The sequence below is a fragment of the Toxotes jaculatrix genome, chromosome 2, assembly GCF_017976425.1.
Source record: "Toxotes jaculatrix isolate fToxJac2 chromosome 2, fToxJac2.pri, whole genome shotgun sequence".
NCBI classification, from domain to species: Eukaryota; Metazoa; Chordata; class Actinopteri; family Toxotidae; genus Toxotes; species Toxotes jaculatrix.
Genome location: NC_054395.1, coordinates 14,687,873 through 14,701,000, shown reverse-complemented (window position 1 = coordinate 14,701,000; position 13,128 = coordinate 14,687,873). Strand labels below are relative to the sequence as shown.

Sequence of the window (13,128 nt, the reverse complement as noted above, 5' to 3'; positions counted from 1 at the left end):
AGGTCCCACTTCTCATGTCACTGGAGGAGTGTGGGCCTCCCACCTAACAGGGATTCTGCTGGTCTGATGTGGTTTTCTGTCAGTAGTTTAAATAAGATTGTCACTAAAAGTTTTTATTTATGCCTCATGCAGTAGTGCTGTTGGTGGTCTCTATGGAAAATTTTATCCGTGTGTAAGCATATATGTGTGTGTGCCTCTCTGTGTGAAGTAGCGTATACAATAGCACCAGACCAAGAATGAGAAAGGCTTACAGCTTTATTATAGCATGGAAATGGATGTTTACTCCACTGGAACAAACATCTGACCAGCTTTGTGTGCCACTTAATCCTAATCACAAAAAGTTCTTATTTCAAGGAATACTCTGCCGCAATCTCTCAATTTGTTTAATTGATTCTAAAGCCAAGCTGCTTAATCCTGAATCTAGACTACAACAATTACCACATTAACCTCTCACTAAGTCGAGACAACACATGCAGCCTTGTGTCCTTAGAAGAAACCTGAGCAGCACTCAGTCATTGTTAAGCAGCGTACTGTATGACTGCTGGAGCTCCTTGCCTTCGTTCTCATGATAGGAGGATTAGCTGGAGGGTGAACCCATTTGGCATTGCCAGTGCTGCCGCCACAGTCTCAGCACTGTGAGAACTAAGCCGTGAAATACTGACGGGCTTAGACCAATTTATGGCCTGCCATCTTGGATCTAGCGATCATAGCAGACAGCAGCTTAGCCTTTGTGCCAGTCGGGTTTACTTTAAGCGTGCCATGCGATGCCACCACCCAGGCTTTACAGTTCAAAGGGTAATCTCCAGACAAGTGCTCTGCTGTGCTGTGCTACGACATCACAACAATGAGGGACAACTGATGTTAAATGGCTGGTGTCCTCAGTGGGAAAGTTTGCATCAGTTAATCATGAGTTTCTTAAAAGAGCCTCATTACAGAGTGTTAAATTTTCCTCTTTTCTTTTTAATCATGGAAAATCAAAGACATTTAATGTGAAAATGGAGGAAATTTAATCATTCTAATTTAAGCCAAAATTAAGAACTTTAAATATTTAATTTGGAGTTAGTTAATCCTTTGCTGATGTTTTCCTTTGTGACAGTTCTGCCTTTGACTGCTAAGCCTTCAAATTCATTCACTAAATGCCCTTAAGGTAATCTACATTTACTCACTGAACATCACTAAGAATATTATTTTTTACTTTGAGGCACAGCACATTTGAAATGAACTTATCAAAGCAGAACAGAAGAGATCTTTAATGTGTTCTAATTGGGATTATAATAGGAAAACACTGCCAAGTATATGGCTGTGATGTCAGATCTTATTTAGGTATTTGCCCTCTGGTTGTCTATTGGTTTCACTTGGCATTCAGCCACGTGGTATAAAGCAAAATGTAACATTTCTACCTTACGTGTGAGAATCTGCAGACCATTTATGGCAAAGCCACTATCCTACTAGGATGTTCATTCAGCGCTGCATTTCTGTGATTAGAACAGATGCTTGTAAGATGCTTAAATGACCACTTGTAGAAATTAAACAGCGTTGTTTTGTTTTCCAACTGGAATAAAGTGTGATTTAAATGTTTTGATATTATTCTCGCTCTTCCAGATCCTCTGTGCCTTACAATTCCAAGTGACGCCAGCTGTTCAACACATTTTCCTGATCTGTGCTGTCTCCAGTAACCAGTGGAGGGTGATGAGGTTGGCAGGGAGCCTGCAGCTTGCTCTGCTTTTGGCCTTGACTTCCAGGGCGGCAGGCCTCAATGTCCCTCTGGAAGGTAGGAGTGTCGTGATACTGATTAAGGCTTACTTCATCAGCACTTCACCAATAAATATGAAGAGTTGATTTACAAGGTTTGATTGACATTGAATATAAAATAAATCTTGTTTGCAAATTTAACAGATTGCTCAATGTGTAATCTGTAAAAAGACTAACAAATAACAACTTGGAGTAAATTGTTTATTTCACTAGTGCAGCAGCAGAATTTTCTTTGTTTAGGGCTAAGAACGCTTTGCCATCAAGTCCCGGTGTGCTATTTTAGTTCACTCTCTATCTAAGGCACCTTATTTGTCCAGATTATGCAGCATTGTTGGCACACAACCTTGCCAAGTTGCTGACTTCTCCTCTTCATACAGGCCAGAAGGAAAGAAGCAGAAAGAAATGAGGCAAAATGCAAGTTTACAAGTTGTAGTTTGTTACAAAAACTTAAATGTGAACATTTAACTCTTCTGTGATCATTTTGTGTTTGTGTTTCTTCACACCAACAGTGGAGCAGCCTCCAACCTTAATAACTTACACGTCAGGTCCCAAGACTGTCCTTCCTTTTGAAAACAATGTCACTATCAAGTGTGAAGCAAAGGGCAACCCGCCGCCAGAGTAAGTGACATCCGCCTGATCCTAACAAAAAAGAAGAAACTGATCTGAGATCACTGATCACTGATCAGAGATTGACTGAAGGAAACCTGCTTTATGTTTTGCTCCAACAGATACAGATGGACAAAAGATGGCGAAGACTTCGTCCCTCCCTACATTGCAACAAACGCAACAAACCATACAGGTGGCTCTTTTGTGCTTCACAGAAAGAACCTTATCCAGTTCCAGGGTAAATACAGATGCTATGCCTCTAACAAGCTGGGAACTGCCATAACAGAGGAGACTGAACTGATAGTTACCAGTAAGTAGCCTTTACACCAGAAGCTTGTCTAATGCTTTTCAGAGGCATCATACAACAGTATTTTATTTTTCAAGTTTTTGTGAAGGTGTTTTCATTTTGTTTAATGTTTCTTTTTTTTTTGATTAGGTAACCCCAAATTTCCAAAGGAGGAAATACATCCCTTAGTTGTTAAGGAGGGAGAGCCAATTGTGCTGAAGTGTAACCCTCCAGAGGGCGCGGCTCCTCGTAAGATCTACTGGATGACTCTTGGTAAGCCAAGAAGCAACTGTTTATGCTTGTAATTTATAGGAAGGATATGCCTGTATGTTTACAGATCGCACTTTTGGAAAGTATCTCCTCAAAGACATTCATGGTGTTGCAAACACAGAAAGCATGAGATTAAAGTTCAGATCCTGGCTTCCTTCACTTCTCTGCTCACCTGACTAATCACAGCTGAAAATGGGTGTGATCGACTGTTTCAGAAAGTTACAAAACGTGTTGAATGTGTGATAGAGTAGCTGTTTGACCATGTGACAAGTGCTTTGTTTGAAGAACACTGACGCCTTCACTGTTCATGAGTAAGAAGCTGGTAAAGGATCATGTTGCTGTTATTGCACTTGTACAGTATAGGGCTGTAGGGATAGTGCAGATAATGTGGAGGTCTGTCAATCAGTGTCGCAGGTGAAAAGAAATAGCCACCGCTTTGGAAGAGGCATACAGCTGTCGCCATCCACTGGCCTTCAGGGAAGTTAAACGTTACTAGAAGAAGGACAGTTAAGGAATAGTAAACACTTGTGGCCCACAACTTTACCTCCTTACCTCCCACCAGTCCTTTTTTCCAACCACTGCCAAAGGAAGTGATTTACTGTGTAAAAAGCCACCTCACTTCTGTCTGAAGGGCTTTGTCAATAGGGGGTTGAGTTTTCTCTCTGAGATGAAGGTTCTCGTCCGCCCCCGACAAACTTGACTGATACCAGAAAGAGAAAAAAAAAATGCAAGTGGTTGCCCACAGGCACGGGAGAAAGTGAATAAAAACACCTGTGCCTGTTCTGCTTTAGATTTTGTTTAAAGTCTTTGTTTTTGTTTGAGTCTTAGTTTCACACATTCATATTCGAAGGCTTGTCGCAACAATTGATACATCAAACATAAAACTTAACGTATTTTGAAATGTGAAACAAAATACTTTAACATGCACAACTACAGATATGTCAAAAAAAAAACCAGTAATGATATGCGTCTTCCCTCTCAGCACATAACTGCACTCTGCCTCCAGTTCGTGTGCATAAGTGGAAAAAAATATTGTTCTCTTTGTATTAGTGACCCATCTTTCCCTTCAGTGCCACGTGACATAAATGAGAATAAAATATGTTTTTTTTATGAGTTTGCCTTGAACGTTGACATAACAACCAATGTCTTGAGGCTATGTCTTAAATGGAGCCGTTAAATACTGTGAATGGGCTGACCAAGGAGTGACACTGAGTATCGCTGACCCGTAACTTTGAATAATAGCTCTATGTAAAGCAAATATGCTGTCACAGTGCACTTATGAGCTCAGTGGCTCTCTACTAGGAAACTCTTTGGGGCATTTACGTTAATGCCTAGCGTATATCAGTCTACGCTATGTTGTAGTTTGTTATCACGTGACCTGAGTCTTATAATGAGGCTGTTCAAGTAATTTTTTTGTATATATAGTGATAATATGGTTTGTCCTTTTGGTGCACCCAATGAATATATTTGAAAATGTCTGTGAAAGTCTAACTTGCCATAATTAATTACATGGACTGACAATAGATACAGACATTAATGGCATCTTATTGATAAAAATATGTTCTTTTCCAGGTCTCCAGCACATTGAGCAAGATGAGAGGGTTTCCATGGGCAGTGATGGCAACCTGTACTTCTCTAATGCCTTACACAATGACAGTCGTCAGGATTACTGTTGCTTTGCTTCTTTCTCCAGAATACGCACCATCGTCCAGAAAACCGCCATGGCTGTCATGGTCAATTCCTGTAAGTTTGAAAATGAGTCTGTGTGGCTTTAAGCAAAATACAGCCGACTGTACAAGTTATAGCTCACAGATTCAGTGTGACATCAGTAACAGATCTCTGGAAAGCAAATCTGATGCACATCTTAAAATACACACAAATTCTACAAATCTGTGCTTCTGTAAAAAGAGGACATCTGTGTTGTACGTATGTGTGTTCTTCCAGGTACCTTTATTGATATATTTATGATGTTACTCTACTGCATACCAAATAGCAGGGCTTGCCTTGTCATGTTTCTGCCCTAGGAAACTCTAGTTGTGACCCTGAATTGAGCAATTCCATGTTGAAGAAGAGATATCATCATTGTCACAACCGGTATTATTCTCACAGCATTTTGTTTTTGTTCCAGTGAAACCTGACAGTGAATCTGCTGACAGCAAATACTTGACAATATAAATCAAAACAAATTTCACGTCATGTACAGTTGGTTTGCTTGTTGGGAAAAGCTGCAGATAAGAGACTAGAAGCTTCTGTGTTGTTTTAATGACATTAAAATTACAAATATGAGTGACGAAGACTACCCTCTTTGGTCTATGCAGCTGAACCCATCCCACATAGAATACCTGGCCTGCTGCTGCCCTCTGGTGTTCAGACAGAGAAGGTGCTGTTGAAGGGAGAGGATCTTCAGCTTGAGTGCATCCCTGAGGGCTTGTATGTATACATATGCTTTATAATCACTACAGCAACCACATTATCACTATATATACATATGTAACCCATTATCATATTTGGATTCTGTCATTATGGCTCATAAATGCAACTCTTTCATGCTGTAGTCCCACTCCGATGGTAACATGGATGAAAATGGGAGAAAAGCTGCCTCCACGGAAAAAAACGGACATGTTTGGAAAGCTGTTGACAATCTCTGCTGTAGATGAGAGGGATCAGGGGAAATACATGTGTACAGCCAAAAACTCTGCCGGAGAGGCTGTTCACTACTTTGACGTAATAGTGGAAGGTAAGTCAACATCAGTGGCTAATTATGTATGTATTTGTGGGTGCACTTGTTTTGGCTTCAGAGGGAAAGTTGTTGACACAGGGATGGCAGTTGTTTTGACTCAGACCAACACACCACTTCTTTACGTCTCCCAGAGCCACCAAAGTGGCTGTCAGAGCCTCCTCAGAGCCAGCTGACTGTGATTGGGTCTGATGTTTACATCAAGTGCTCAGTCAGTGGAAAACCACCACCAGACATAACATGGAGGAAAAATGGAGAACTTATCCAAGGTGAGTGGGAATAATTTCGAGCTGTGGTTTTATGCATCTTTTGCCACTGGGCAGGCAGACAGTTGCCGTGAGCAGCAACACCAAACTATAAGCGCAGAACTGTGAGTTCAAGTCAACAAGCAGCTGTTCTGCTAAGTGCTCTTCGAAACTCGTGAGAGAGGCTAATAGGAATTATTTGTATTATTTGAGAATATAAAATATGAGGTACGCCGCATTGGAGTACACACTGATAAAAGTAATAATCGGCAATAATTATTACTGTAAGTAACATAATCTGGTGAATATGTTCTATATTTATCAATTAAATGCTTCAGATGTCAGAAAATAGTGGAAGATGTCTATCAGAATTTCCTAAAGCGCAAGGAAGTGTCTTCAGATGTCTTGTTATCTCTAACCAACAGTTCAAAACTAAAAATATATATAAAAAATATTCAGTTTACAACTTTATACAATAGAGAAAAGCAGCAAATCTTCACATTGTGTGATATGATTCACTTATACAATTTCATCTGACCGACAAATTGATTAATCAGCTACTCACTGCAGCTCAAATATTTATCAATAGTTGTTGTTTTTTTTTATTTTCAGATACTGACAGCTTTAAAACATGTTGGCTGTGCTTTAGCGTGGTCCTTGTGGAATGATTTTGGTGTTGTGTTTTTATGTCTGTGTGTTGCTGTCAGATGACCCAGGGAGCAACAGGCGGGTGTTTGATGACACTCTTGTGCTCAATAATGCCAAACCAGAGGACAGTGCTGTCTACCAGTGTGAAGCCTCCAACAGTCATGGAAGTCTTCTGGCCAATGTTAATGTCATGATCTTGAGTGAGTATAACAGCCAGCGAGGACATAGTTACTAGCTAATAAACACAGTGGCTACTTTATCAGCTACACCTGGGTCTGGGAAATGTTGTGTAGTTTGTGTGGGTTCAGTAGAATTTCACAGAGTTTTCCTTCAGAGTTGAGACTGTTCACTATCTCTACAAACATTGTTTAATGTGATCCCAAACATCCCCATTATCATCCTGGAAGCATTTGTCTCAGGGTTGATTATAACTATGACAGACAATTCCTGGGCAGAAACAGTCTTTAAGCGATGGATTGTAGGATTGATATTGGCCGCAGCAAATTTTTCTATCTTCAGTCACAAATTTTGTGCTCACGTGCATGTTTTTATTTGGCTGACTACAGCAGAGGCTGGTCTTCAGCTACTGGGAATAAAGAAGAAATGACCCACATCTGCAGAGCTCTGAGCTTTTCTGCAACTTGTGCTGCTGTATCCCATCTGTCTCGAGGCTCTACAGCTTGAGATGCTGTGCTGCATGTTGCATTAAAAAAATGTCCATCACTTATTCCCAAGCAGACAGATTTAAATAGCTTGTATTGTTTGATGAGTGGTTCAAAACCTAAAGATATAGTACTTCCTTTGTTATCATGGACACTTGCATTAACAATTAAGGCATCTTGAAGTAACTCCACTAACTACTAAAACAGCAACATTAAAGAAACATTGATATTAGATTGGTTTTTTGAAGTATACAATTCTTTTCTATGGGCATATTGTTGAGAAGGTTTATGCTCTTACAGTTTTTTCTTAATTTCCACCATTACAAATGTTAAATGTGTAGTTTTGAATGAGGTGTTCTTGCTTCATCATTTGAGCTCTCCGAGATTTTTTTTTTAGCCCTTGAAGTGTTACAAGATGTTGTGGTGCTTGTGCCTGCGTATTTTCAGCCATCTGTTCTTCTTCCTCCGTGTCTTGTGAAAAAATTCTCAAGGACAATAACTTGATATTTCTGAGCAGCTGCAATCTCTCCTCTTTCCACTTACCTTTAGATATGGCTCCTCTGATATTGACAAGGGACTACCAAGAATATGCTGTAATTCTAGGAGGGGACATCATCATGAACTGCAGTGTCTTTAGTTCTCCACCACCTGACATCTCTTGGTAAGTGATTTGGGAATTACTCTTGGTGACATCTGTCAGTGAGAAGCTTCACAGAACAAGAACTTGACACCTTCATCTGGTGTGATATGTTTTCTTCGGGTACCTATGGTTTTATCTATGCACTTACATCACGGCCTCAGTGTGTGCAGTGAGCAAACTGTATGCAGTTTGCAGATGACTATGCTGTAGCCCAGAGAATCACTGCGGAGAGTCATGCTATCAATTCCACACTGCTTCAGGTGTCTGCATGAAATAGTCTGATGTTGACACTTATGTCTCTTTAATGAGATAATCCTCTTCCGCTCCTTGAAATTGGTCTAATTAAATCCTGTTAGCTACCACTGTGTCTCTGCTACAGTTCCACAAAGGGGAAATAGGATCTCAGACAGTCCATGACAAAACACTTTCAACCTTACAAAACCCCTCAGAATATTAGTATAGCACTTGTGATTCTATTAGATGATGCTCCAATCAACAAGCCTAACCATGTCCTGCTTTAATGTAGATTATGCTTTAACCCAAACCTGCCTGAGAAGCAATCAACTGAAATTCAAAGGGAAAAAAATAATTATACAGTAAATTATGTATGATATACTGAAGATGATTTACTGAATGGAAGAGAAATAGCTGGAAGGACAGTGAAAATTAAGTAGGTTTGATTAACTTGTCTGAAATTTGACCTAAATCTAGTACTTTTAAAACTAAAAAGACCAGGACCTTAATTGACAGTGTATGATTTTCACTTTGGCTGTTGGATGAGTTGTATGTGCACTCTAAAAAAGGTGTGAAAAACTCTCTCCCCTAGGGTCAAATATGATGCTTCAGAAACTATCGAGGGAGAACGATTTCTTTCTCTCCAGAACGGATCGTTGCAAATCATCAGTGCAGAAAAAGGCGACAGTGGGAAATATGTGTGTGCTGCCTTTAACACGGAGGGGAAGTCAGCTGTCACCGCTGTGCTGGATGTGAAAGGTATCTCAGCGAAGTGATTACTGCTTTTCTTTGAGCAAGAGTTGCACCAGTCACTGCACATGGCCATTCATTGAATGGCCAGTTCACCCAAATGATAAACAGTTTCAAATATTCTGTTCTGTGTGGTAAGAGAAGGCGTGGGGAAAAGTTTTTTTTTTCTTTTGCTATGCAGGTTAACTAACCCTTAAAGAATTAAAGTCAATAAAATGGCCTCATACTTTTATAACTGAGACAGGTCTTTGCAGGTCATTTGTTCAATAGAAGGCTTTGGCTTGTGTGCACAACCACACAACAAAAACTGTGTCATGTGGTTTTACTTGAAACCTGCAAGTTTAAGAAGCAGAAGGTGAGAAGGCCTTTTATTTCTTTTCAGCATGCTCCGCTGTGATTGATCTGCTAAAACTAGGCGGTCTGTCTCTGTGCAGTTCTTTGAAACACGCTTGTGCTGAAAAGCCAATAAACAACTTCACATCTCAACTTAAAATTCATCTTTCATTGATGTTATAAAAAGATACAACATAAATAATAATGTGAAGGAGCATACTTTTATATATTTTATATATTTTTCATGGGCATTTCTCAAGTGCAAATTACTGTGGAAATTTATTGAGTAACATAAAGACATTTCCATCAAAATTACTCTTTTCACTCATCAAAAAGGCAGTTACAGTGATAAAGATTTATTTATAAAGTAAATAGTTTGGAACAACTTCAAATATTCATATCTTTTTAGAAGGACACAGGAATTATAAATGATTATTTCTCACGAGACAAAAATCATTATCTTATCTGTTTAATGTGTGTGTGTTTGTCCCTGGCATTGTGTTTTATCTTTAGACCCTACAAAAATAGTAGATCCACCTCAGGATGCGCAGGTCATCAGTGGCAGCACAGCCCAGTTGAAATGCCAGGCAGAGTACGATAAAAGCCTGAACAGCTCCTTTGAGGTGATATGGAGAAAGGATGGTGAGCAGATCCCACTTTCCTTTGAGGAAAATTCCGGGTAGGTGGCTGCACTTTGATTAGTGTTTCCATTAGTTTTCAGGTGTGTGTGTGTTTACCATGGATTTGTTGAGTGTCTTTGCCTGCATGCTAATGCTAAACAAGAAAAAAAAAATACAATGAAATGTCCCAGAAGAGTAGTTCCTTATCCTGATAAGCACAGACAGACTCAGAAGGTCAAAGTCAATGGATTTTTGTCTGTAGATTTCTGTTGCAAAGGACGTTATATTTTCACTTCTCTGGTTATTAGCTAGTTAATTAGCAGAATAATTTAAAATGCTAGTTTCAAAGACAGTTGTTGGAAAGATCCAACAACCATGATCCGTGTGCAGATCCAGGAATTTGGGATTTTTGAAGATTTTCTAAATCTGAGAGATATTGCCTTTTTGCTCCTTTCTCATGAACTACTGCACTTAATTGAACATTATTAATCATAAACCATAAAATTAATTTAAAAAAATGTAGAGCACTGTGCATCCCTGGTGTGGGTATATGGTCTCTGAATACTTTCAAAATGATTAACTCATGTGTCAGTAATACCATATAATCATATGTAATTATTCTTGTGTGTATCCTCATGAAAGAGCCTATAAGTTCAGATACTTGGGGGATGATGGGATGCTGCAGATCATGAATGTGAACCTGAGTGATCAAGGAATATACACATGCATTGCGAGAACCAGTCTAGATAAGGACAATGCCACTGCACTACTCACAGTACTGGGTAAGATAATTTTGTAGATCATTCACTACATATTGATTAAACTTTTTTTTGGAAATGATTTATTACATTTAAATCCTCTAGATGTTTTGGTTATTGAATTGACAGTGGCTGCTGAGCATCTAATGTTGCTGCATGCATTTTGTGTTGCAGATGTTCCTGATGCTCCTACTAATGTTAGGCTGTCGGAACTTAAGAGTCCAAGGATCGTCACCCTGTCTTGGGTGCCTGGGAATGATCACAACAGCTCTGTAATAGGTACAGGTTAATGTAGAAGAAGCAGCAAAAATAGATTCTGAAGACTCTTAATCAACAGCTGCTTGTATGCTGCTCACTGTTACCATCAGTTGTTGTGCTTCAGATTACAGCCTACATAATGATGTAATTACTGTGTAATTATGGTGCAATTACAAAATAATTTGTGTGCAATACAGTGTAGATGCACAAGGAAAAAAAATATCTGGGAGTATTTTGACTGCATGGGATAATTTCAAATAAATTCTGGTGTATGGGCCAGTACCAACTGCAGCCATCCTTCAGACACACCCCTGCTGAGAGAACAGAATAAGAAGAAAACAGATTCCAACTTAATTGCCCAACCAGCTGTGGAAATTTTGTTTGAACCTCACTGTAGAGATGATAGATAAATAGTATATAGATAAAGGCACATACGCAATGTACAAACACACACCTGTTGTCCAGGAACACGGGCAATGGGTGTCAGCAGTTTCAGCTGATTTTGTTCAATGACTGCTGTGTGGATAATAGAGCTCCTCGCAGCAGTAAGTATCACCTAAAGTCTGCAGGCTACTGTTAAAAACAGGTTTAGAATTGCTATTCGATGCAAGTTCTTATTTAGTTACTTTACATCACTGAATATGATGTCTCCTCTGTTGTGAAAAGGGTTGTTAACAGATTCTGCTGCTGTGATCACTGCTGAGTGCTAACTAAAGTTTTTTTTTTTTTCTTTCCTGAAGCGATGGCCTGCAAATAGCTGTAAAATGTTGAGCATCCTGGCAGGGAGGCTTGTCTCTTGTTTATTCTTCAAAAAGGAGACATGTTTATTTTTAGCGATGATAATACTTTATATTCAACTGATAAATGTGTCCACTTGTAGGCTTTTAATGTTTATTAGCTTTGATATGTGGTATCTGTGATCAGACGTTAGAACAGACGTGCCTGAAGATCTTTTGTGAGACGGAAACGTGCAGTAATTTTAGTTTATTTGTTTAATTAAACATCTTGGAGCAAGAGACATCAGTTATGAGCAGTTTTCTTAGTGTTATCTGTGGATCACACTGTTTGGCTCAGCACCAGGTGTATGTGTGTAGAAATACTCATTTCATGTCGCTAATTTGGCGCGGACATTATCAAAGTCTATTGCTATGTCTGAAATCCCTTCATTGTTTACTCATTTATTATTCCCAGCATGGTGAACAGTGAGTCTGGTACTCTACAGCAGGTAGTTAATTGGGATTTTGGGTACTTATGAATCATCGTCATTTTGACACACTTACAGGTGTAGTGTGGCGTAGCTAATTTACACATCTGTCATTGCAGGAGCAAGAATGAAGCTCAAAAAGTTCTTTTTATTTTTTTTACAATGACGCGATATAATTTTTCTTTTCTTTTTGAGGGTAGAAAAATTAAACATTTACAGAAGATTTCATACAGTGAATATATTATATTAAACAGTGAATAATTTGAGTTAAATGGGAACATCAATGCCACTGTGACATCTGTGCATCAACCACAGGGATGAAACCTTTCTCAGCATAAAGACTGGAAGCAGGGGGAAACAGCGAGCATGACTCTTTCCAGACTGTCAGCACCTCTTAAGCTCACTGATTAACATGTAATATCCCATTTGTACAAAAACAGAAACTGAAAATTTGGGTTTTAGGGGACGTACATGCTGTAATAAGCCTTTCTTCCCATCCTTATACTAAGCCAAGGTAATTGCCTCGTGACTCCAGCTTCATACTTACCTCACAGATGTGCTTAGAGTGGTATTGATCTTCTAATCTAATTATGATTTTTGTTGAAATGTTGAATTTTTCCTTTGTTAGTCCAGTGAAAGCATCAAACCTGTACTGCAGATAATAAATTAATGTCTGTAAGTCATACAAACAAAATGAGTCTAATGCATGTTTTCTCAGCCGTTGTGATTATCAGCTGTATGGTTATGACTGAATGTGTATGTCTCCTGTCTCCTCCATGAACACAGAGTTTATAGTGGAATATGAGGAGAGCCAATGGGAGCCTGGGACGTGGCAGAAGCTACAGAAAGTCCCTGGTAACCAGGCAACAGCTGAGCTGGCACTACATGGACACCTTAACTACCAGTTCAGAGTGTATGCAGTGAATGCCGTTGGACCTGGACCCCCTAGTGAGCCCACTGAGAGATACAAAACACCCCCTGCTGGTAAGACCAGCTCCCTTTAATTAACATTTTCTGCTGTGGTTATCTGTCGATCGTGAAAGCATGCAAATTTTATGTGCAGAGAAGTGCCATGTGGAGAGGCCAGCCTTTGTCCCCAGGACTTTGCAGCAGTAGGAGGTGTGG

General features: G+C 39.4%; 1 protein-coding gene across 6 annotated transcripts in view; it reads left to right on the top strand.

Annotated features, from left to right (window-relative positions):
• Nucleotides 1-13,128, top strand: part of LOC121191580 (neural cell adhesion molecule L1-like protein) — a 46,906-nt gene that overhangs the window by 15,325 nt on the left and 18,453 nt on the right. For 4 of the 6 annotated variants that reach the window (XM_041052790.1, XM_041052798.1, XM_041052823.1 and 1 more), the window contains exons 2-16: nucleotides 1,603-1,771; nucleotides 2,262-2,370; nucleotides 2,481-2,668; nucleotides 2,795-2,917; nucleotides 4,487-4,657; nucleotides 5,233-5,344; nucleotides 5,470-5,651; nucleotides 5,786-5,920; nucleotides 6,604-6,744; nucleotides 7,756-7,867; nucleotides 8,673-8,839; nucleotides 9,677-9,842; nucleotides 10,426-10,565; nucleotides 10,716-10,820; nucleotides 12,790-12,987. In XM_041052790.1, the coding sequence (XP_040908724.1) occupies nucleotides 1,690-1,771; nucleotides 2,262-2,370; nucleotides 2,481-2,668; nucleotides 2,795-2,917; nucleotides 4,487-4,657; nucleotides 5,233-5,344; nucleotides 5,470-5,651; nucleotides 5,786-5,920; nucleotides 6,604-6,744; nucleotides 7,756-7,867; nucleotides 8,673-8,839; nucleotides 9,677-9,842; nucleotides 10,426-10,565; nucleotides 10,716-10,820; nucleotides 12,790-12,987 (2,131 nt within the window). In that variant the 5' untranslated portion in view covers nucleotides 1,603-1,689. The remainder of the gene's footprint in view (nucleotides 1-1,602; nucleotides 1,772-2,261; nucleotides 2,371-2,480; nucleotides 2,669-2,794; nucleotides 2,918-4,486; nucleotides 4,658-5,232; nucleotides 5,345-5,469; nucleotides 5,652-5,785; nucleotides 5,921-6,603; nucleotides 6,745-7,755; nucleotides 7,868-8,672; nucleotides 8,840-9,676; nucleotides 9,843-10,425; nucleotides 10,566-10,715; nucleotides 10,821-12,789; nucleotides 12,988-13,128) is intronic. The other 2 variants (XM_041052816.1, XM_041052806.1) reach the window with 1 other exon arrangement.